The sequence below is a fragment of the Stenella coeruleoalba genome (genome assembly GCF_951394435.1).
Source record: "Stenella coeruleoalba genome assembly, chromosome: 6".
NCBI lineage: Eukaryota > Metazoa > Chordata > Mammalia > Artiodactyla > Delphinidae > Stenella > Stenella coeruleoalba.
The window spans coordinates 107,204,825-107,230,800 of record NC_137151.1 but is presented as its reverse complement, the minus strand read 5'-3'; the positions used below and the strand labels follow the sequence as shown (position 1 = coordinate 107,230,800).

Sequence of the window (25,976 nt, the reverse complement as noted above, 5' to 3'; positions counted from 1 at the left end):
GATGACGCAGGCACCAGGGACAGCGCACAGAAGCCCCACTCGCCATCCCCCCCCCCCCAATTGGCTCTCTCTGCCAGCAGGCAGGAGTACGCCCCTCACCCCTGGGTTCCAAAACAGCTCCGCGAACACCACCAGGTCAGCCGAGGAGAAGGTGAGGCCCATGTTGGCGGCGGTGATGGACAGCACGGCCACGGCGGGCCCCTCCGACAGCTGGAACTGCTGGCACAGGTCCTCACGGTCGGCCGAGGAGGTGGAGCCGTCGATGCGGATGCGCTTCACACGCTGCGGGAACAGGAGAGGGAAGCAAGGTGGGCGCAGGTGCGGGGCCTCGGCAGCACAGCTCCAGGGACACAGCCCCGCGCTGCTCTGGCTCCAAGCTGGGTGGAGCATCAAGCTCGCCACTCCGTACTGCTTTCCGAGCTTCCTTCCTGGTCTTTCCTTTCCTTTCATAATTGAAACTTGTGTTGAGATAACTGTAGGCTCGCATGTAGTTTAAGCAATAATACAGAGAAGGATTCCTCGTATGATTTGCCCAGTTTCCTCCACTGGGAATATCGGTAAAACTATAGCATAATATCACACCCAGGATACTGACTTTGATACAGTCCACTGACCTTATCCAGATTTCCCCAGTTTCACTTAAACTCCTGGGTGTGTGTGTTCTATACAACTTTATCTCGAACGTGGGTTTTCACGTATCTGCCTTCACAGTCGAGACAGTGAACAGTTCTAACCGCACAGGGATGCTCTGTAGCCCATTTAGAGCCCTGCCCGCCTCCCTCCTGCTTCCCCCTCACCCACCCAGTCCCTACTAATCTGTCTTATGATTTTTTTTTTTGCGGTACGCGGGCCTCTCACTGCTGTGGCCTCTCCCGTTGCGGAGCACAGGCTCCGGACGCGCAGGCTCAGCGGCCATGGCTCACGGGCCCAGCCGCTCCGCGGCATGTGGGATCTTCCCGGACCGGGGCACGAACCCGTGTCCCCTGCATCGGCAGGCAGACTCTCAACCACTGCGCCACCAGGGAAGCCCTGTCCTGCATTTCTAAAATGTTCCATTTCAGGAACATTTATAAATGGAGTCAAACACTGTGCAACCTTTGGGGCTGGGCTCTTTTCACTCAGCATCATCGCCCGGAGAGTCACCCCTGTCGTTGCACGTACAGTTGGTTCACACACACCTGTAGCTCATTCCTTCTCATTGCTGAGCAGTGTTCTGTGGCAGGGATGTACCATGGTTACCTATTCGCCTTGGGCAGGACATGTGGGTTGGTTCCAGCTTTGCACTACTACAAATAAAGCTGCCCTGAACATTGGTGTACAAGTGAATGTAACTTTTCACTCCTCTGGGACAACTGCCCTGAAATCAACTGCTGAGTTGTATCTGATAGTTGCATGCTTAGCTCAGCTTATTTTCTTTAAAAAAACAATTTTTTATTTGCAATTAAAAATTTAATTTTAATATATATATATTAAATGCCTTATAACCTTATGTAGTTATGTCTTGTTATTCACAGTAGTTATGTTCTATATAGTCATTATTATAAAATCTGAAGTAGCAAATCCTGAATAATTTCCCCTACGGGAAACACAGGATTAGGTTCCTGAGATCAGCTTATTTTAAGTGGCATTTATTGTTTTCTAATGATAAAGACAGACATTATGAGGAAAATAAATTACCAATCTATTTTTTCCCATCATTCTTTTCTCAATGTGTTTGCTACATCTTTTAAATAAAAAGTTCTATATCTTGCTTTTCTCTGACAAACATTATATCGTAAATAAACTAAATTATTAAAATGTTTTCTAAAACATGATTTCTAATGGCTGTGTAATAGTTCATTATGCAACAATAGTATACTTTAACCATTTATCTATTTCCTCACATTTGGGTGGGTTTCCACTTGTCACTAAAAAAGGATGGGCTGTCTGCATGTCTCAACTAAGAAGTCCGCATGCTGCAACTAAAAGACCCCGCATGCTCCTACTAAAGATCCCACATGCCGCAACAAAGATCTCGCATGCTGCAACTAAGACCTAACGCAGCCAAAATAAAAAAAAAAAGGATGGGTTGGCAAATGTCCACCAACAGGTGAGTGGATAAAGTGTGGTACATGCATACAATGGAATATTACTCAGCAATAGAAAGGAATGAACTGTTGATACATGCAGTAACATGTATGAATCTCAAAATATGTTGAGTAAGAGAAATAAGATTAAAAAAAAAAGGAGTACACACTGTATGATTCCACACTTATATAAGGCTCCAAAAATGTGAACTAATCTACAGCCACAGAGAGCAGATCAGTGGTGGCCTGGAGATGGGAGGATGGGGAGAAACGGGGATTACAAAGGACAGGAGGAAACTTCCGGGGCTGACGGATATATTCACTACTGTGTGGCTGTTAGCAAGACTGGCGCCATCTTGGGCCCGTGCAGTTCCTCCTGTCCTTCCAGTGGCCTTACCTAGGGCTGTCCTGTAGTGAACCTCTTCTTTGTCATCTAGGGCTTCGTAGTTAATAGATACTGTTTAATGATCTTTGGGTCCAGGTGGCCTGTATGCTCGGTTAGTCTCCAGTGATGACAACCTTCACTGACGCACTCCTGATGCTCAGGAGACTAGTAACCCACCATAGATCTGGACTTAGGAATGCACTTCCTGTCTCCAAGCACACACCCCTATACTCTAGGTTAACTATAATTGTCCCAGTGGCTCCTCAGCATTGCGGAGTGCAGCTCAAATGCTCTGGATCACCATCCACCCAGGCCTACCCTCCATGTAAGTTACCCTTTAATAAATGGATCCACTGATGGTATGGAGCTGCCTGCCTTGTTTTCAGGTCTCAAGATACCTTCTCAGTTCAGTGGGCACTTTCTGTTCCTTCTGTGCAACAACTACCTCCACTCTTGCTCAACTGTATACTTCAAATATGTGCAGTTCATTGCATGGTAATTATACCTCAATAAAGCTATTAAAACATTTTAAAAGAGGGGTTGGGGGGCTTCCCTGGTGGCGCAATGGTTGAGAGTCCGCCTGCCGATGCAGGGGACACGGGTTCGTGCCCCGGTCCGGGAAGATCCCACATGCCGCGGAGTGGCTGGGCCCGTGAGCCATGGCCGCTGAGCCTGTGCATCCGGAGCCTGTGCTCCGCAACGGGAGAGGCCACAACAGAGAGAGGTCCACGTACCGCAAAATAAATAAATAAATAAATAAATAAATAAATAAAAGATGGGTTAAAACAAACCTGTTCATGGTTCTACAAGCAAGAAACATTATTCGGAAAGTCGACAGAAATGTTTCCGGAAACCTTCACCTCATTTCTTTGCTCAGATCTGACCTTGGCCTGCTTAGCAGTCGACACACAAACAAGAAAAGCATCCTGTGCTGAATTTCAAAGGGAGCTTACCTTCCTCTCCAGCTCATTAGTAACTGCATCCAAAACTACCTTATGGTGTGCAAACACTAGAAACTTCTCTCTTCCACTTTCCAGTAGGTCCAGGATATATTCACTGCATTTGACAATGACAACACAATAAGTTAAACACATACGCAATCCAGCTGAGATTAATATCTGAAAAGTGCATCTGTAGCAGATACCTTCTGGGAACCTGCCTCCCCAGCTCATTCTCTCCCTCCTCTGAGAGCTGACCTCTCCCCCTTGCCCTCAGGAACTGTGGGGAAGTCATCTTCCGCCATATGCAGAAAGAGTTCTTCCATACTTTTTAGTCATCTCCCAAACCCAAATAAATCAAAGTATCCTTATGTTTTACGTGTCTCTGATAGGTTACTGAAACATTCTTATTATTACCTGGGATCATACAAGATAATTAGCAGTTTGCACTTTGGCTGCTACTATCATTATAATGTGTTTTCAATAAAAATTGAAGTGTTGTTTACAGATCTGAAAATGCCTGGGCAGGGACTGAGGGATTCTTGACAGTAATAAATTTCTGGCAATGTAGTATTGAGACGTAAGTAATAATACTGAAGAGACGTCAGGGATCGCCCTCCAGCTCCCTCCCACATCAGACTGCAAACCACAGGGCCAGCAGTTAAGGCAGTGGTATAAGTGAATTCTTTTTTCCAAGGCCAAGGAATATGGGTGAAAAGGCCTTGTTTACATGGTCTTCATTCTGCTTTTAATTTACTTCTCTCCTCCATCCACTGTGTTTTTTCTTGACTTTCTGCTCCTTATCTTTAGCTGTGGCCTTAAAGGAAGGCAGCGACCCCCAAGAGCTGTAGGGAGGAGAGTCACCCAGTGGGCAGATCCCAAGCTTGCCCTGGCACTCGCACCCTGCAGAGGGTTCCCAGTCCCAGAACAGGTCACCGGTGGCTCCTGCACGGGTGGCGGGAAGGTCAGCTTCCTCTGACAGGACACAAGGAGCCCTCGCTCTGCCTGAGGCCATCCCCACACGTGGGTGTGTGTCTGGGCAAAGAACAGACATTGCTCTCCTTGGAGAAGGACAAATCTCCAAGGTTTCCTATTACAGTACAGGCAGGTGGGGAAAAGGGAAGCGGACTCTCTTCTAAACGTCTAAGAATTTTTTCAAACAACACTATGACCAACTACGGTATGGATTTGAGTTCAATTTGTGAATTGTTGGTACTAATAGAATCTACTTTAATTAGTTTGAGAGACATAAAATTTGCCATGATATAAGCAAAAAAGTTAACTGCTACAGCATCAGAAAGTCACAAGGCCATAAAATCAACTTGGCCAGCCATAAACACCATGGCCCCCAGTTTTCCTGATGCCTCTCACCCTCTACATCTCAGACGTGGCATTGCTGCTCTGCCCTTCCTCACGTCCCTGAGCTACCGAGCGGGAAATATCTGCCGACCACAATAACCTTCGCTGTGTATTGAAAGATGTCCATTAAAATGAAAACGAACAACAGCAAAAATGGGAAGAAAAGCAATTATCAGAGGAAACGGGGGTTTTAAGATTTATAATCTAATTTCCACTTACTAGCTGTATGATCCTGAAGTTTAGAGACTTACGTTAGATTTACTCAGTTTCTGCATTTTAACTTTATTCTACTGATCTCACGAGGAGTCTATAAATGTGACATGAGTTAACAGATGTCAAAACTGTTGGAAACTATAAATCACTATATAATTTATCATGGAATTTTGAAAAAGTATGTATAAGGTATGTTATGATTTGAATGTTTGTGTCCCTGCCCCCCAGTTCATATGCTGAAATCCGAACCCCCAATGTGGGGCCTATGGGAGGAGATGGTGTTATTGTTCTTATAAAAGAGACCCCAGAAAGCACCCTTCCCCTTCCACTATGCAAGGACACAGCGAGAAGAGGGCTGTCTACGAGCCAGGAAGAGAACTGTCACCAGACTCTGAATCCGCCAGCGCCTTGAACTTGGACTTCCCAGCCTCTAGGACTGTGAGAAATACATGTTTGTTGTTTAAGGTGCACGGCCTACGATATTTTTGTCATAGCAGCATGAATGGAGTAAGACAAGGTATTACCGAAGTTTATTTATAAGGTGGAAAATGGTTAGATTTAAAATTCCTAAGGGAAATGGATGGCTCTGGGCCCAGCACTCAATGGACCCTGGATTTTGTAGGTCACAAGCTGAGACAGCGAGGGAAGGGCTCACACCCATGCCATGCGTTATTCAGCAGCACATGAGAAATGTCGGTGGAGGCAATTCAGATTAGGGTCTGAGAGAGAAGTTTCCAGGCCATAAAAACCACATCTGGAGTTCACTGGTCTCTTAAACAGTACCATAAATGAAAAGGGCAGTGCCCAGAGGGTGAAGGAGAGCTGCCCGACATTCAGGAGTCTTTGCGGAGAGTCTGTGATTTGAACAATGCAGCGAACTCACTCTCCAACCACATTTAAGGGTGCAGAGGGAGAGGCCGAGGGAGAGGCCGAGTGAGAGGGCAGGGCAGGCTGTAGGTCTCCATCTATCCATGGATCTCGGTCCCCACAGCCAATCTGGGACCGCTCAACCCACGCTAAGTTCATTTCATTGTAATTGAATCACTTGGACCATTACCCTGCCTGAGTCTCACACAAATGTTAAACAGTAAAAAATTAGGCAAGCTGCATGTCGTTAGACTTGCTTCAAGTTTCTATCTCAGTGATATGTGAAGAGCAGTGGGTTTTTCTTTCTTTAGCCAAGGCAGACAATTGAGATTTTTTTCTTTCAAGTCAGTGAATAATTTTAAGAACAGAAATTATTACACCAGCTTTAGTTGAGAAGACAGAAGGAGACCAAGTGTGACAACAGCCACTTGCCCGTATCTTTTGAACAAACGATGGTATTCACCTTCTTTCTTATTTAGGTAAATGACAGCTGAAACATGATGTCTTTGGAGACGACCAGAGAATCTCTGTAAGGCAGCTTCCTGGTCTTCTGTGAAACCCCTAATTTTTTTCCTACAGGCAAGTGACCACAGTTCTCGTAGCAAGAGGAAAACTTCCCTTCAGTGTTTGGGTCACCCAACCCTGCTCATAAGTGGCTCCAGCTCCAGCTCACTTGGGTTAAGACGGGATCTCGCAGGGACCCCAAGCACATCCTGGCAGGGCTCCAGCGACAAGCCTACTTATGCCTCCTGGGTGATGGTGCCCTAAACTTTATATTCAAGGCAACTACCATTCAAATCGCTAATCACTTTTTACAGAGCAATAAAACCATGCTGACGGACTAAGATAACAGGTATTTCTTTTTAAAAAAGAGAGAGAGAGAGAAGTCGACACTTGGTGTTCACTTACATGACAGATGGGATTTTAGCTTCAGCTGTTCTGTTGAAGAAGAGAATAAGGGCTTCTTTCTGCTGCTGTTTCTGTGGAAGGAGAAATCGAGGGTTTGAAGTCTCCCACTCTGAGAACTCCGTGACACGCTGACATAATCATCACCACCAAGAGCTTCACAAATCCCAACATCCATCGCCAGAGCCGAGGCCCTGACTTACCCACTCGCTTTAGCCACGCCACAGACACTGTCTGCACTCTGGTTTTGTACTGGGAGACAGAGTAACATTACAGATGTTCTGTCACCCTTCGAGAACTGTTGTGAGAATCCAATGAGGCAAGGAACATGCAAGCTCTTTGGAAGGGCATTGCAGGTAGTGCTTCACCATCCATGCCAAGCTCATGTGCTCAGCGGGAAGGCAGCCCTGCTAAGCACACCTATTTACTATAGGTATTACAGCCTGGTGACAACTTACACATGACAGTGGCCCACGATGTTCCCCCACCCCTTTCCTTCTGCCAACTTGTGTCCATACCCAACTGACTAAGCTCACCTCTAAGACTTACTGAATCATTTCCAACTGACCCCAACTAGTCTATTCTAGTAACATCTCAAAATGTTATTCACATGTTTCTGGCCTGTGTGCACAGAAGGTAATTGACTTCCCTCAAGAGGAAACGGTATTTTCTTTATAGTTTGCATCTAAATAAATCCCTGTAAAGAATGCTAACCCAGGAGGTGCTTAGCCAGTTTCACAACAATATGAGATAACATTTACCATTACTCTTGGGTTCCCAGAGAGGACAGATACTCTTACCATCCTTGGTGGGGCAGCCATCCCCTTCCACTAGCCAGCATGGGTTTATAGATGCTCCTACATTTTGGGCCTGGGCCCTGTGAGGCCAGTGATTGACATGGCAGCTTCCTCATGGAACAAAGAAGTGACCCAACAGTAAAAACACCTATGGCCCTGAACTCATTAATAACTCAGGAAAGCAGCCACAGCTGGACTGACTGTACCTTAAACTACACACACCACAGATGGTGAGAAAAGCTACCTGGTCAAAATCGTTTTTTGGCTTTAAATAGCATCTCTCCTCTAGGCCTTGACAAGAAAGAAGAAAGAGACCCAGGAACCACAGGAATCCGTAGGGGCACTGACGGGATCCATTTCATTTTCTACATGAGTCGCGGCAGTGGTGGGCACCGTCCCTCCTATTTTGTGGCAGCAGTTCAATTAAACAACGCTAACCTCCTGGGAACTCACATTGAAGATGTGATTCTGTGTGTGTGTCTTAACTTGTTTCTCAGCCCCAGGTCCAGTCAGGATTCTGATGAGGCTCTGGACACACACACTTTTCGCGTGTGGCCCATGGAGTCCGTTCGTATCTCTCAAAGGGTCCCCTGCAGTAGGTTAGGCCCTCCAACCACCGAACGCGTCCCTAGTAGGATATGCTGAAGGGACAGTGTCAGGCTCCCATCTGACGACCTCACCCGCACCGTGTACGCCTCAAGGAGACTGCAGCCTACCCGTTCTCAGTCCGCAATTAAACTCCTGTTCCTTCAGAGACTCTTGTCAGGTCCTTCCCTCCCACCCACACTCAGGCCACACTTGCTCTTAGAAAGGGAGAGAGCAAAACAGATGGAGAGATGGTGAAAGCACTTTCAGAAACCCCGCCCCAAGATTTAACAGGCAGAGCCAATGTGGGTGTGAGAAAACAAACATCATTATTACACACAGCTTGGGAGATGGGACCCTGGGCTAATAACCCTTTTGGGGCTGTTATCCATAGGTACCAAAAGTCTTCAAAATATGCCCATGCCCTGTGATGCAGCAACTCACTCCTACAATTTACCCTCAGGATAGAATTGGAGGTACACAAATTCAGATGTAAACTGCTTTTTCAGCGTAGTGTTACTTAGTATACTGAACAATTGAACTAACTTCAATGTCCAACTACAAATGACTGGCAAAATTACAATATAGCCAGGCGAGAAAACATCATGCAGTCTTCAAATGTTATGTTTTAGAAGAACAACAACAACATGGAAAAGGGTACAGATAGTTTTGTAGCTTGCTTTCTTCCCCACTTGATGTATCTTTATAAGATCCCAATTCTGCTTTTAAAATACATATGTTGCTTATTATGTACATAAGTTATAATATATAGAGAGAGATAAATAATATACATTTTAAAGCAAAAAACACATAAATTTTATAGAAAAAATACCAAAATGATATATGCCGAAATTATGTAATATAAATAGATGGGTTAATCTTTTTTTTTTTTTTTTTTTTGCGGTACGCGGGCCTCTCACTGTTGTGGCCTCTCCCGTTGCGGAGCACAGGTTCCAGACATGCAGGCTCAGCGGCCATGGCTCACGGGCCCAGCCGCTCCGCGGCATGTGGGATCTTCCCGGACCAGGGCACGAGCCTGTGTCCCCTGCATTGGCAGACGGACTCTCAACCACTGCGCCACCAGGGAGGCCCTCTATTGTATTTTTAGTGTGGGAGAAATCAATAGTTTTATCTTAAAAAAAAAAAGCTCCTCAAACTGATAGACATAATACTAGCCCATTAACTATCTTATTACTTCTTTTGTCAGCCATGGACTGGGAAATTTTAAATAACCTGCATTCTTTGTTCCTGCTTCTTAGATTTTTATTAAATTAGATCCACTGGGTTCTGAATTTATTTTTCTATGTTGGAATCTAAGTGGATTGTCAAACGGCAGAAAGGTGAGCTGATACTGTCACCAGGAAGTCTGCATGGACCAGTTCCATTTTTCTGTTCCTGGTCTTGCTGATCAAAAAAACGGCTTTAGACAAAAGATGATTAGAGTCAGCTTTTCTTAGCCTGTGAACAGCTATCTATTATTTTGGCTGAAAATGAGAAAAAGATTTCACTGTACATTATGTTTTATAAATTGGCCGCTTCACCTTGGCTTCTGTGATTTAAAGCTTTTTAAAAAATGTCTTCCTCCAGATGGGAAGGTGTGAGGGAACAAAGAAAGAAATCACTTTTTGACAGGCTAGCAGTGCTTTGCTGGAACCACCATAATGTGTAAAATTGCAGGGAAACTTGGGGCTACAGAGTCACTATAAAAATGGTGGTGGGGGGGTCCTTTCTATAGATTCACAGACTAAAACCACAAAACCATGATTCTCCATTTTAACACTTTCAGTTCAGGATTTCACAGCCAGTCAGGGCTTGGAAGGCATGTTGATGGCCATCTGGCCCAAGCCCCGGCTGACACTGGCTCCCCTTCCTGGGTTAAGCTGGCAGGAGGGTGCTCCCAGTCAGAGCCACGGTTTGTACATGCATCAAATCTGGGGCTTTACAGTAAGAAAGGTTCTGATGTTCTACAGGGTCATGCTCATAAATTCATTTGCTACTTGGATTTTCCATTATAAAAATTAATTTACATTAAGGAACACAAAAGAAAAGCAAATTTTCAAGAATTTGTCTTATTATCTAAAAGAATTTAGCATGTGGCTTGAGCATCATATGCTGAAGGCAACCTGTATCTATTCAATTTCTCTCTCTTAGGGACAAACCTAAATTTCCCAAGATACCAAGGAAGCACATAGCAATTCTCCAGCACTGGACTGGGAAGAACTCAAGGCCCCTTCTCCACTGGATTCTTGAAGAATTACACTGCAATTTAGGGTTTGTTTTCACAATCTGCAAAATAGTGTTAAGACTCTGGGCTGTAGAAGCAGAGACAACAATCACACACAACAGGCAGGACTCAGAGCAACTGTCCCAAGTCCTTCATACTTTTCCAGCACCAAGCCTATGAGGTAGGTCGTGGCTCCCCTTTTTAGGGAAGAAAGTATCTACAAATCCCAAAGAATTTAAGGGACTTGCATAGCTACGGGGAGTTATAAACACCCAATATTCCTGATTTCCATGGCTCAGCCTAGTCAATTTCACATCACTGTTGATAAACTCAGAAATCAAACTTGCAGGTTACATATGAAATCATCTTTGGAAAGAGCCACTCACCTAACTGTGTACATTGGTGGAAAGTTTAAAAAATGCTTTCAAACCTTGCTGCACTAAGTTCAAAATTCCCATACGTCTTTTTAGCCATACTGCCTCTTGACCACTTAACGTGACTTCCTCCTCAATTCTAATGCCCACAGACCGTTTTGTCAGTTGTCTACACTGGCTGCTCTCCATCACCTGGTTCAGGAGATGGACTGGGTACAGGTGAGGGTGTCCTCTGGGGACTCCCACAAAATACTAACAGACTTTCTTCCATCACACACACAAGGAACTAAAACATAGCATTTTATAAACATTCAGACCTCTGCATCTAAAAAGATCACACATCTGAATTTTTCCCATTAATATTACATACGCTATACATGTTCCTTGGTTTCCTTGTCTGGTGGAGTTCACTGGTGGGCAAAAGTTAGTAGACATTAAAGGTTTAAGAAAGTTCTAAGAAAAAACTAAAATTGAGAAAATATTTTTATTCACTGCCTTTTTTTCTCTAGAAATCAGAAAAAGACACCAATGCTGATTTTAGCAACAGAACACCCCGGTTCTGCTCATGGTTCCACTGAAATATAATTTGAGAACCACTGGTCTGTATGTCCACGTCAACGTTAAGGAACTTCACTTGAAAACTCCATGGCAAAGAGATTACGCTTGCTCACTTCCTCCAGGCCATCCCGATTATTATGTATAATACAGCATAAATTAAATACTGCTAGACAAGCTACCAGTGCATCCTCTACCCTACACTGCTTCTTAAAAATGACTAGCCAGTCTTGTTCATCACATGGTAAAATAACATTAAAAAAAAAAAATCACACATTCTGTCTCCTGTCATCTTATTTATTTTGTACTCTCCCAGAAGGCTAGTACCTCATGTAGATCTAAGTTTCCGTATACAGGGTAATATCAAGCCCAGATAATGCTTTACGATAATGTCAGAAAATGTCAATGACTGTCATTTTCTTGGGAATGAAAATTGCAAGGTTTTTATCCCAAGAGGACAGAAACGGGTCTGGTACAGATTACTTTATAGCACTTAGCACAGTATGACACTAAAGACAGATATGAAACGAAAGTGTTTTGAAAAGACAAAGTCACCATAGTGGAAAGAGCCCTAATATATAGGGCTAACAGGCTTGGTTATAGCCTCAGCTCTGCCATGGAGTAGCCATAAGACCTTGGGCAAATCCCACTCTCTGTGAGCTTCAGTTTCCCCCTCTATATAATGGGGGTGCCAACTTGTTGCCAACCATAAATGACCGTAACAAGGATTAAAAGTTAAGAGAGTTTGAAAACTCTTTGTTATATAAATGTCAATTTGTTTTTTTGACTAAAGCAAAAGACATGAGATGATTAGAGCGTTAACATATATAACAAATACACTTAGGACTAATTTCTAATGACTGTTACTAAAGGAAGTATTCTCAAAATACACTAAACATAAACTCCAACTTTCTTTGAGGGATTCAGAATACATATCACCATCCTGTGGTTGCCCTGGCGTTTATCTCTATGACTGTCCATCAACAGTGATCTACACAAGTAGAAAACTGCAAATTAATACGAGATTTTGGAAGTAGACTAGGTAGGCTGAGAAATGAAGCGGGCTCACCATCCTGCCCGGGGCGAGGGAGAGAGGTTACGGGAAGACAAGGTCGGGGGACCCTGGGTCAGCTCTGCAGTGCCCCTCCAGGGCAGGAACAGCTGTGCACAAGGGGACCTTCCCAATCCCCATCTCCAGCCCCGGACTCACAGTGCTCTCCTTGGTGGTCATCTCCTTGGCCGCGGCATCCAGGGCAGCTCTGGTCCTGGCGCTGATCCGGCCTGGGGCGACCACCACCATCTTGCGCTGTTTGGCTGGGAGCTGGCAGAGGACGTCGCCCTTGAGGCGTCGCAGCATGACCGTCTCCTCCAGCAGGAGCTTCAGCTCCCCCAGGTTGGAGGAGCCTGAATAATCCCATCCCCAGGGCAGCTGTGGAGGCAGAACGGAGACACAGCTCGTGAGAGTCCCCAGGGCCCAGGACTGGAGCTGTCACCTCCGGAAATGGCCTTCTCGCAACCCTCTCTTCCCTTGGCTTTGTTCAGAGAACTTCAAGTGGCTTTAAGGGATGAATAAAATCTCACAGAATACAAATGAGAAACAGGAAGGAAAAGGAAGAAAGAAAGTCAGGAATGAGAGAACCAAAAACTTGTATCATGGCGTCCCACAGTTTGGCGCTATCCTTTCTAGCAGCAAAGGCAAGATGTCAAGCGGTTTGGTGCCTGTTACATTGAAGAACAAACGAGACACTCAGCTTGTCAGACTCTTCCCATACACTAAATGCACAAAGTTTCCCTACGGCTTACCCGACTGAGCCTGTTGCACAAGGTAACAGATGATGCTGTAACATCTTTATTTGATGGGGGTTACAGGGATTACGAAGCTGCTCTTCCCCAGCGTGGGCCTCACCATGCGTGACCTGGTGAATGCCACTGCGGTGGCCATGGTGGAGGCGGCTGAAGGGAAGAACCCAGAACACAGGTGCTGCAGTCTTGCTGAAACCAGAGGTGGGTTTTAGAGCGCCCAGGCAGTCCTTCATAAAAATGGTTCCTTCATTTAGCAGCTCAAGGAGGCAGTGAGCAAGAATGTCTACTTCCTACCACACAGGTAGACAAGATCCTACCGATTAAAATAAAAACCCTGCCCTTCACTAACAATCTTACTGGAAACAGGACTGACTTTTACGGTCCTGTAGAAAATCAGGGAGCCAGGGTATCTGCTGCCTTAGGGTTTCAGCTGCTCAATTTTTCCCTCATGCCTCAGCCCACCCTGGACTGTGAACCACCGAGGGCAGGGGCTAGGCTTGATCATTTTCGAGGGCCAGTGGACCTAGTACAATGCTGGAGATGTGATAGGTGTCCTATAAACCTCTGCTAGATTGAGAGCAGGAAGAGACAGCCAAAGGTGGAGAAATAAAATGATCAAAAACTGCTTCTTCTTTTAAAAAAATACACCCTGAAATCAACTGGATGTTCTGAGCAAATGCCTTCACGGTATAGGGTCGAAAATGAGCTCGGCATGGGGCATTCTTTTCAGTGGCTTCTCTTAATGCAAGAATCTGGCCACAGTTAAAAGAAAAAAAAAAAGTAGAGACTTCCCTGGTGGCGCAGTGGTTGAGAATCCGCCTGCCAATGCAGGGGACACAGGTTCGATCCCTGGTCCGGGAAGATCCCACATGCCACGGAGCAGCTAAGCCCATGCTCCACAACTACTGAGCCTGCACTCTAGAGCCCACGAGCCACAACTACTGAGCCCATGTGCCACAACTACTGAAGCCCATGCGCCTAGAGACTGTGCTCCTTAACAAGAGAAGGCACTGCAATAAGAAGCCTGCACACCATGATGAAGAGTAGCCTCCACTCGCCACAACTGGAGGAAGCCTGTGCGCAGCAACGAAGACCCAACGCAGCCAAAAATAATAAATTAATTAAAAAAAAAAGTAGCCCTGGCCTACTGGCTGCATTATATAAAAATCATGCTAGGAACAAATGGATATCGTAATTAATTTAGGTATAACGTTCCTACCTTCTAATATTATCAACTCTTAACCTTGCAGGTTAAAACCCAATAATACCAAAGGTTTTAAATGCGTAATACCGTAATTACAATCCAACAAGCTTTTATTGAAAACTTATCACGGAGCAGGCATTGGGCTAGGTGAAAGGAAGGATACAAAGATGGGGAAGGCAGCGTCTGACTATGTTTTCTTGGATGCTGGGGCAGTGGCAGCAGGAGGAGGACAAGGGCGAATCTGAGGATGGCCTGAATGACTGCGGAGACGGTGGCCAGAGCCTGGGAACCCAGGGAGGGACAGTGCAGCAGTAAAGGCAGGTGGTCATCTGCCCCACCACACTCTGGGGGTGGCCTGGCTCCTGCCAAACCAAGACACAGAGGCCTGCTTCGACCTGAAGAGGCAGAGGGAACACGAAGGAGCGAAAGAACTACATGAGGGAGGCGTCTGGGGATTACCAGTCTCAGAGAAGGACCAAGTGTTGCTTGGGGCAGGGCCTCCTTGGCCATCTGCAGGTTGAACACAGCTCGGGCATACTTGGAACAGGCACTTGGCAACATTATTACTGCTGAGGGTGACAGGATGTCAGAAGTGATCGGTCTACAGAGGAACCACGCCCAGGCCCGCCAGCACTGGCAGCTCGTTCGACCCGCGTTTCTTCGTTCACTGACTCAGCCCCCAAACCGCAGAGGTGAGCATGTTACCAGTTGAGGCCTGTGCCGTGTCTGGAGGGACCCAGCACAGGGAATCTCAGCCAACCTCAGCCGCCAAGTGTGGAGATCACACACGCTACACACGTGCCCTGTGGAGACCACACACGCTACACACGTGCCCTGTGGAGACCACACACGCTACACACGTGCCCTGTGGAGACCACACACGCTACACACGTGCCCTGTGGAGACCACACACGCTACACACGTGCCCTGTGGAGATCACACACGCTACACACGTGCCCTGTACTGCACCAGCGGACAAGGAGACTGGTGAGAAAAGACAAAAACGCTGCCCTCTACCCCTTCCTCTGCTCTCCACCTCCTGACTCTTTTCCTCTGGTTTGCAAGAGAGATCGTGGTGGCAGCTAGAATTTTCTTGATCTGTATTCAAAAGTGAGGTGCTGGGGCATCCAGAGGAAAGCCCAGTGATGAATTCATCCTTCAGCAGTGGCCCTTTGTCTGGCAAGGTCATCCTCCTAAAAGCAGGGCTTTGGCAGAAACGCACTGCTGAGGAAGATGGAGTCCCACGCTCAGCCAGGTGGCCAGACTGGTGACAGCCAATGGAGTCAACGGCCCGTCAGGAGGAATTTGCATTTGTGACTACTGTAATTTAAATATTTTTTAAAATGCTGACTTTCTCATTTACGAAAGTAATCCATTTTGGCATACCTTATCTTCCAGTCATACATGAGAGAGACACAGAGGTGGGTGAAAGAGGAGGCGGGGGAAGAGAGGGAGACAAAGAATGAATAATTAACTATAGGGAAAGTTTCGCATCCTACTTTTTTCCACTCTTTTATTTCCCCATGTCATTAAATAAACTTTTTATCTTCAGCTAAAAAAAACTGAGGGGGCTTTCCTGGTGGCGCAGTGGTTAAGAATCCGGCTGCCAATGCAGGGGACACGGGTTCGAGCCCTGGTCCGGGAAGATCCGACATGCCGTGGAGCAACTAAGCCCATGCGCCACAACTACTGAGCCTGTGTGCCATAACTACTGAAGCTCACATGCCTGGAGCCCGTGCTCTACAACAAGAGAAGCCACCACAATGAGAAACCCTCAGCAACCAGAGAAAGCCCGCACAAAGCCATGGAAGACCCAACGCAGCCAAAAATATAAATAATTAATTAATTAAATAAATCTATTAAAAAAACCAGGTTTTAGAAATCGTGATTTTTAAAATTTTTTTATTTTTTTGGCTGCATTGGGTCTTGCTGCTGCACACAGGCTTTCTCTAGTTGTGGCGAGTGGGGGTTACTCTTCATTGTGGTGCACAGACTTCATATTGTGGTGGCTTCTCGTGTGGAGCAAGGGCCCTAGGCGTGTGGGCTTCAGTAGTTGTGGCTCGTGGGCTCTAAAGCGCAGGCTCAGTAGTTGTGGCTCACGGTCTTAGCTGCTCCGCGGCATGTGGGATCTTCCCGGGCTAAGGATTGAACCCGTGTCTCCTGCACTGGCAGGCAGATTCTTAACCACTGCGTCACCAGGGAAGTCCAGAAATCACGATTTTGATTGCAACGGCATTTGTTTACAAGGCTTCCTCTGCCATTTTTGGAGAACGGAAGCTGTGCAGACTGTATCTTCAGGGGCAGCTGCTCCACTGGCACCGTATTCATAGAGATAATTTGCAGGTCAGAGGCTTCTGGCCTGCTGACCGGGCACGATTCACTATAATGAGTCGACACTTAAAGCAAAGGTCCACTGATGAGAGCCCACCAGGGGAGCCTGAGATCATGCTTCCCACTCCACCTGTTCAAAGGCTTCCTCTGTCCTTTTTGCACAGAGTATGTAGGGCCTCGGCCTCACCTGGAGCTCACCTCAGTGCCCTTCTCTGAGGCAAGAGCTGTTGGCTTTCAGAGCTCCAGGCACCTATGCATCGGCTCTACCGGAAAACACTAACGTGGAATCACCACAAGCATTAGAACTCGGAGGGGCTGCTCTTATCTTACCGTAGAGGACACTCCAAGGTCAGAGTTAGGGGCAAAGCAGAGCTAAACTCCGAATCCAGCTCTATGGCCAGTGATTTTCTGATCACACCACAGCCAAAAAGAAGGAATGGAAAGGGAGGTGTGAAAATCAGGGTGGGGTGGGCGGGGAAGAGGGGGAATAAAGAACACATACCCGCTTGGCACCACAGTAGCGAAGTCCAAAGGCATGGAACTGAGGGAAGAAAGTCGGCCTGACGGCGAGGATCTGCGTGTAGAGCTCTGCCGGCCGGGACATGGCTGGGGTGCCCGACAGTAAGATCACCCTCTTGGCAACCTAGAACACAAAAGCCCAAGATGCTGAGACGCACAGAGGACACGCAAGAGATGTCCCCAGCACCCCCAGGAGTCGGAGCCGAGGCCCCCGGAACAGTACACCCCGGAATCTTGCATGAACACCTTCACTTCCTCGCACTCTGACCGCAGGTACTTCTCAAGTTCGTGCATCTTAGATCCAAGGTAGATCTAGATTCCAAAGACACTACGGCTGGCCTCACTCCAGAGCTCTGGGTGGCCACAACCTGGGAACTCTAAGCGAAGGTACCATGACCAGAGAAAAAGAGCATGTGTGCTCCGAGAACCTCACGGTGTGACCTGGGTAAGAGGCTGGGCGTCATCTCCTAAGCTGCCTTGGCCACACCCTCTGCCTGCATGTACATCAGCACTCAGTCCCTTACACTGAATTCTATCTTGTCTGTCTCCCTCACTAGACCGCAAGCTTCTTGAGATCAAGGACTGGGCTGTGTCCACCTCTGTTTCCGTAGAACAGTGGCTGGCACAAAGTAGGCAATCAATAAATATTCACTGTATGCCTAAAAATGTTCACAAGGAAGCTAACTGGTGTCCTACGGAACGTGGAGTAAACTCAAAGAATCCAGCATGGGTAGAGGAAGGGGAAGTAGGAGAGACAGCAGCAGGTCCGAACTTTTTCCAGGATGGATTTCTGACACCCAAGCTGAACCTATGATTAGATACTGACACCTAGGACCAGCCCTTTCTCAATCCCAGGAGAAAGCATCAGCAATGACCTGTGTATAAGCCTCTATTTGTTTTCTTTAGAGGAGGAAAAAAAAAAAAAAGGCTGTCACTAGCTCAGCTGCACAATGCTTTGAGCCTAGAGATCCCTGATTCAAGCTCATCTGGTAGTTAATAAGGACTTTAAAAGGTGGGACCCGGATCCATCTACCCTACACTCAGCCCAGGCCTGCAGCAGCCTGCTCAGCTGAGGGCAGGATGGGCGTAAACAGTTGGTCAATTCCAGTGACAGACTTCGGGCTCCTCCTTAGCGTGACACCAAGCTGACCCAAGAAGACCAGACCCCAAATCCTACCTCTTACTCAGATGAGAAAGAGGGTGAGATATAAAAGGAGACACTTCCCTACTGTACTAGAACACGGAGTGGCCACAGATCACTGGTGGTAAAATCCATTTCAGCTCTGGGAAGGGACCCTACTGGGGGGCTCGGTTGTCTAGAAACAGCTTGTTAATCACTGTAACCTCGAGTAAATGATGGCAGCGTAAGGCAATCGCATGCAGTCAGTTACCTAGGGGAGGAAATCAGGTTTTCAGATAGATACACGGCCTCATAAAAGTAAATAAATACAGGTGCAGCAGAGGGAAGGAAAATGATTATAAATATACAACATATATACCGTTCTTGAGATGCACTTCTGCCCGCTCAGCAGCTGCTAAGACCTAATTCCATTAGGACAGGAGAGCCATGAACTTCTCCAGCTATAATTTTCCACAGTTCAACTACCTGGGCCTTCTAATTTCCTCCATGGTTTAATGCAGACTCATTAAAATAACAATGAGCTTCTGGAATGACGCCTGTTGCACCACTTGCCTTGGCTCGAGACCATTTCAATGAAACGGGGAAAATGAGAAGTCTTATCGGTAAGAGAAAATCAGCTCACCATCCAAACCTATTCCCCACATCATCACTGCTGTAGCCTGGGGATGGAGCCTGGGCAGCAGCTCATAGATCAGGTGCTGGAAATGAACTCCAGGGTTCTCTGCCCGATATTTATAGGACGGAGTTAACATGGAGTCAGACCTCCCATATACTGTCCAGACTAGGGTGGTGATGGGACCGTTGAAAATGGATGCTTGTGGGTGTTAAAAAAGCAGAGGCAGCATTATGGAAAGAGAAAAGGCCAGCTTTGAAAAGAAACCAATACGGCGTCTCATCTATTATGGAATGACTTAGCCTGCTCAGCCCCGACACGTTTATTGTCATCACTGTCATCCGTAAGGCCTTCAATTGTGCCCGGTTTCACGTGGTTTATATGCCACCCTCTACCCTTGAGAACTTCCGGTTTAGGAAAATATAAATGCATAAAACTACATAAATCAACCCTAAATTGAACGCCTTACAGGTAACTCTTCTAGCACCCAAGAAACCCACAATGGAACAATGCAAAAAAACGATTTCTATTCAGCGTCAGAGAGAAGTTAGTTGATTCACACGAGCAGGGGACTCTTCCTGCAGCCTGCCTGATCACACTGGGGGTGAGAGCAGACCCTCCTAGTGGACACCGCCCCCGCTGTGGCCTGAAGAGGCAAAGAGCCATCTCTCCAAACGCAGGGGGACTGGGTTTTCTGTTCTAGGTGCAGAGGAACTGGGTTTTCGACTCCTTGCTTGTATATCACAAGTACTGCCATTGTAGTACTGTACAAAACATCCAAAACCTGGTTACAAATCCAACAAAAGGGATCAGATGATACACATTCTGACAGATTTATACAATAGACTACTATTTGTAAGAATGAGGTCCAGTTATCGGGAATGAGGTGGCATGATTGCCAAGATACGCCATTAAGGGAAAAAAGGAAGGTGCAAAACTGGTTGTAGAACACTCTAGGGAGGGAGAAAGGAAACACACGTTGAATGTACTGACATGGGCACAGACTAATTTTTACAACTAAACCCCAAAATCCAGTAACTGTGGCTGTCTTCGAGGAGAGAGATCAAGGGACTGGGGGATCCAGAGTGGGGAGAAAGAGTTATTTTTCACTGTACACCCTTCTGTACTCTTTGAATATATCACCTAGTTAAACTACTTCAATGAAAAAGGAAAAGAAAAAGCTCAGACACCTTAGACCACTATGCTCATCTGATCTAGCCAATCAACAGACATAAAAGGACTCTACTCCCACAAAAAGAGAAACAGCTATTTATCAGGGAAGGATGGTGGGATTCTGAGGGCCTTTCTTCTTCTAAAGAAATAATCTGGGTGAGCTGTGACAGGGCGAGAGAGAGTCATGGACATATACACACTAACAAACGTAGTAAGGTAGATAGCTAGTGGGAAGCAGCCGCATGGCACAGGGATATTGGCTCGGTGCTTTGTGACAGCCTGGAGAGATGGGATAGGGAGGGTGGGAGGGAGGGAGACGCAAGAGGGAAGACATATGGGAACATATGTTTATGTATGACTGATTCACTGTTATAAAGCAGAAACTAACACACCATTGTAAAGCAATTATACCCCAATAAAGATGTTAAAAAAAAAAGAAATAATCTAACTGGTTTAACAATAAAAAGCACTATAAAAAAAAAAACACACACTAAAGGAAACTCAAACACACCTCACTGCTCACAATGGAAAAGTCAGATACCCTTCAGGGCTGGAGTCATGTGGAGAAAAAGACCATGTGATTTGGCCTGAGCAGGAGTGAAGGTGGTGATGCGTGGCCAGACTGGATTTCAGAGGCAACTATCAAAAGGTAAAACTACGACCCAGAAATTCTGAGTGGAAGAATTCGTCCTAAGAGGACAAAGTATACAAGCTATGAACATACGGATGACGTTCACTTGCAGAATTATTTATAATAGCTAAACAGTGTCCAACACTAAGGGTTAAATCATGGGATGCGTCCATACCACAGAACGCTCCCAAACCATTAAAAATGATCTTGGGGGCTTCCCTGGTGGCGAAGTGGTTGAGAGTCCGCCTGCCGATGCAGGGGACACGGGTTCGTGCCCCGGTCCGGGGGGATACCACATGCCGCAGAACAGCTGGGCCCGTGAGCCATGGCCGCTGAGCCTGCACGTCCAGAGCCTGTGCTCCGCAGAGGGAGAGGTCACAACAGCGAGAGGCCCATGTACCGCAAAAAAAAAAAAAAAAAAAAAAAAAAAAAAAAACCTTGCCCTACAGCTGACATGTTAGAAAAATAACCAAACTGTTAACAGTGGTTTTCTGTGTTGGAGGGATTAAAGGTGATTTCAGTTTTGTTCTTTATAGCTTTCTGTCTTGCCTACTTTCACACAGTTGAACCTTGAACAACACAGGTTTGAACTGTACAGGTCCACTTAGGCAGATGTTTTCAATAGTAAATACTACAGTCCTATACTGCCTGAGGTTGGATGCATCTCAGTATGTGGAGGAACCTCAGATATGGAGGGCCAGCTAAATATAAGTTAAAGGCACGTTAAACCCCCGCTGCTCAAGGGTCAACTGCAGATGAAAACAGAACCACCTCGCTTCGCAGCCCAGGAAAACGGTGCTGAAGGGGAAGAAAGATGTCACATTTCCCAGGGGACAACACCACTAGTTTCTTACAACCTAAGCAAAACGTCCTCTGCATGCAGCTGCTGTTTCCATTCAGGAAACCCACATGATGTGGCCTATCTCACAGAGAGTAGGATATAACCTAATCACCTCATCATGAACATCTGCTGAAAATATTTTGACATATTAATTATCAGAATATAGTTCTAAGAGATGCACAAGTTAGAGGAACAGTCAAGTAGTATTAAATTCGGCCCTTCTTTGGCTCTTCAAAGACATTATTTTCCTTCTTCCCAACTCTCCTCTTATTCCCAAAATACCTAGATTCACTCATTTCCTTAGAGTATCTGATCAGTGGTTCTCAACAGAAATGGGGAGGGGTAATTCCCCCCTCCTCCCCAGGGACGCTTGGCAAGACCTGGTTGTCACAACTGAAGGAGCCAGTGGCATTCAGTGAGTAGAGGCCAAGGATGCAGCTAAATGTCCTACGATGCCCAGGACAGCCCTGTGGATAACAACGAATTATCCAGCCCCAAATGTCAACAGTGCCAAGGTTGAGGAACTCTGGTCTCGACGGAAATACAGCAGAGAGGTGGGAGGTTTGATGATCAGAATAACACAGGATGCCTCATCCTCCTCAACTGTGCCAACAGTCCAGCACACGTGAAGTCAATGTCATGGATGACAGTGGCTTCGAGACACCCATGAACAGGCTATATTCACGGGTCCTGTTTTGAAACATTAATTCATCCGAGTTCTACGGCCAATGCAGAGTAATACATACTAGTTAGCAGTTAAAATTTTGTTTTAAATGTGTCACTCTGAAATATACCCAAGATCTGAAAAACGCAGACACTGCTTTAAAAGGTCTGACTCAGAAGCACATATTTCAGAAACCAATATTTAAGTCCAGCTTGCCTGACCAGGCAATGAGTGCATTAACAAGACAGTTGCTAAGAAGCTTTCCTATTATATCTTTAATGATATCATCTATCTACTGTGCAGTTTCTTTTGTCTAAACACTCAGGGTATACAGATTTAATTTCAGTTATGGCTGTAAAATTGGAACCACAGTACCAGGGTCTATTAACATTTTTCAAAAGAAAACATATGAAAATTCCCCAAAAGAAGGGTCACCACTTTGGGAAAATCATTTAAGTGTGTCCATAAATGGCTCTCAACCTATAAACATTTATAGGTAATTTGGGCAGAGAATCAAGGCTTTTAAGTAAAGGACCTTTAGGTTTGGAGGGAATGACATAATCCTGCTTTGGAAGATGTTATCATATTACCTGTTACTCCGAACACAAAACCAACTTGAAATGAGCACTCAACTGTGTTTTGTGGGGAGTTGGAAAAAATTAATTTTCAAATGCTATTAAGTTTCACCAACATTTAGCATAGTTGTCTTCCCTAGCTTAGGTACAACTTAAAGCTTCTTTTAAGCAATAAAAGCTGCAGTTTTAAAATCAGGTGCAACCCAAGAGCCCAAGATGAACATAACATGCGCTTTCGTTGGCTCAGTTCATACAAACCAAAGGAGATTCCCCCAAAGTCACCTGTGAGATATTTCTACCTTGTTACGAGAGAAAAGACTACTTTTCTAATTGTACAACTTTTTTCCCTGAAGTAGGAGAAAGCTCACCCCAAATAGATGGAAGGAAAGTTGGGGGCCTTCCCTCTGTTGGGGATGGAGGGGCTGGGACACAAAATACAGACACTGCAGTGTGTACCACACCAAGCACGGAGCTTATACTGCAGGTCAGAATACACTGCCTTTGGATAAAGATTCAAAGCTGCGCTGGACACACACACACAGACACACACACCCACACCCCTTCTGCTCTGAACCTGGACTCAGGCAGCCAAAGGGTCAGCATATGTTAGACCACCCCAGAAAAGGGTGTGGACGGCTGACCTTCCTGCTAACACAACAGCCTTGGGGCAGCCCCAGAAAAGGCTATCATCTTATCTATAAAGCAGGCCTCCGCTTTGTGGCGCGTTTTGCTGATGCCCACGGCCTGGTTCTGAGTCTGCACCATGAGAGCTTTGCCCCGCAAGCCACGTGGAAGACAGGCAGCTCCTCCTGGGCTGTTTAGAGGACCCGCTGCTGGAGGCTGTCCCTCTGCCTTGTCCAGGAGGAGCCCAAGGACAGTCCAGAGTGAGTTCCCACCTGGCCTGTGTCCTTCAACAGGTCTTCATCTTTGAGAGACAGACGACTGCACTGACCACTAGTTCCTCAGCAGGATGTTAGGAAGAAAAACGAATCTGGTACCAAAGTCCTAAGTAGAGATGCCCTGAGTCAATGCTAAGTCACATCCACGGCCTGCAGCCCTGGACTTGCGGCCCCTGCTCCCCCTGGACACCAGTCCAGCCCGAGCAAAATACAGCAGATCTCAGTGCCGAGTGGGCTCAGGCACGGAGCCCGTCCTCAGCAGCTCTCACCTTGAGGAGGGGCACAGCTGCACGACAGCGGGCAGTCTTAATGTTTTTGAGGAAGTGAGATTCATCCTGAAAAGAAACAGTCACGTAAGTGAACAAGGCCAAATCCTGAGCAGACGGAGAGAGAGCCCACGTCAAGCTTGACCCTGGTACAGCGTCGCACTGAGGCTGCCTCTCTTAGTGCTTTCTCCTTCAAGGAGACAGCTGGGGGCCTGGGCAAGGACCAGGCTCTGGGGCATCTTCTCTATGACATTGTAAGCAAGTCGCTTCATCTCTCAGGGACAGTTTTCCACTTGCAAAGTGGGGCTGGCGACTCCCCTGCCCTGCCCACCTCGCACGCGGCACGGGACAAACTCCTGAAAGGTGCTCTGCTGGCTTGTAAGATTGCACCCCCCCCCCCACCCCTGCACAGCACTAACGCCGTGTGCTGAAGACCCGTGTGTGCCCCGAGCTGGCTCAAGGCTCTGCGGCCCAGCCCACACCTTCTCCCCCGCTTTCCCTGAGCTCCCACAGGCTCTGGCTCCCGCGTCTCCTAAGGCCCTGGAACGGACTGTAACGATCTGCGTGTGTGTCGGTCTGTCTTACTGGACTGCAGCTCCCCGGAGACCAGGGGCTGACCGCTCCCTCCACACCCGCAGCACACAGCCCTGGGCAGGGCACAGAGCTGCCTGCGACCTCTGGCTAGCTGAGCCAATGGACGAAGGCGCCTCCCTCGCAGTCAGCCCGCTGCCGGGAAACCCGAGGCAGAGTCCCCACTGCAGTCTTGTTGACTTGAGTGACTCAGAGGTCCTCAAAGAGTTTTCTAAAAGCCCTTTCTTTAGCTCCTTCTAGATGAGATGTGCACTAAACAAGATGCGCAGCAAGATCTGGGAGGCCACTGTAGGTAGAGAATCCTATTTTTAGAGGAGGAAAACACCACTGGCTTTTTCAAGTCACGCGTTTGAATAAAAAACCTTTCGTGTTACCCGGAGGCACTGGGTTTCCCTGTTCTGCCAAGAGGAAAAGCGAGGATAAGCTTCCCCTGGAAACCATCCACCGCAGGCTTCGCCCCGGGACGTCTGTCACCTGGACTAGGGGTGGTAGCTGGCTGGACAGGAGTGGGGATGTGAGAGACTCACACGTTTTCAGGGCTGTATTTGTGAGCCATGTAGACACACTGGGTACTGACAGAGGAGGCCGGAAGCCAGCATCTCTAGACTTTCCTTCTGGAGTACGAAAGGAGTTAGAAGAAGGAAAGCGGCAGCTAAAAGATGTACCATCACATCTGGGAGCAGGACTCTAAACTCTAAAGCCTCCTTTAAAAAAAAAACAACTAGGGTAAAAAGTGCTTTTCTTTGGTAGGAAGGGAGCATCCTTATACCATCTGGAAGAAAATCTATTAACTGTTTGAACTGCACGTCTGAGTCACGCCGACAGAGGGCACCAGATGGCGGCACAGGTTCATGCTGTCCAGGCTGTAGCTCCCGGAGCCCCGGGCTGTTGGGGGTTCACGTGCTCGCCTCCAACGTGACCCCCCGTGGGGAGAGGTGGGCTAGAAAGCCCCAGCACAGACCTAGTAAACCACAATTTTTCAAAAAGCGCCCGCCCCTGCCCCAGAAGATCCTAATATGTAGCCAGGGTCGAGAAGCGCTATTTGAGAGAAATGAAAGATCACTTCCCTACGAAACAAAGCCAGTGATTTCTACTCTCCTAGACACCTAGTGGGGCCCCATGAGATTACAGATATGGACGCTCTTGGAGCTTTCGAGCAGAAAGTTCCCCAGAGATAAAGTACTTAAGCACCCTGCCAAGTCACTTACAATGATGACAACTCTAAAAGGGGGCTTTAGCTGCTTCTCTAACTTGCTCAGAAGATCGAAACTGACAATGTTGACCAAGCCAGCTGTCAGGCGGTCCTTCCCAGTCACCACGACGTTGATGTGGTCTGGGCTCAGAGACGGCAGCCACTGACGAAAGGCCTGGGGGTGACAGGAGAGGACAAAACCCAAGTGGTGATCCAGCCTGGCAGGTGCCAGCTGTGGCCCCGCTAACCCACCCACCGCCTCTC

The 25,976-nt window shown here is 46.9% G+C and overlaps 1 protein-coding gene across 2 annotated transcripts in view; it reads right to left on the bottom strand.

Annotated features, from left to right (window-relative positions):
* Positions 1-25,976, bottom strand: part of SMARCAL1 (SNF2 related chromatin remodeling annealing helicase 1) — a 51,451-nt gene that overhangs the window by 6,498 nt on the left and 18,977 nt on the right. For both annotated transcript variants that reach the window (XM_079924514.1, XM_079924513.1), the window contains exons 9-15: positions 25,729-25,887; positions 23,933-23,998; positions 17,110-17,250; positions 12,480-12,698; positions 6,738-6,808; positions 3,405-3,507; positions 100-282 (exon numbers count right to left, since the gene is read on the bottom strand). In XM_079924514.1, the coding sequence (XP_079780640.1) occupies positions 100-282; positions 3,405-3,507; positions 6,738-6,808; positions 12,480-12,698; positions 17,110-17,250; positions 23,933-23,998; positions 25,729-25,887 (942 nt within the window). The remainder of the gene's footprint in view (positions 1-99; positions 283-3,404; positions 3,508-6,737; positions 6,809-12,479; positions 12,699-17,109; positions 17,251-23,932; positions 23,999-25,728; positions 25,888-25,976) is intronic.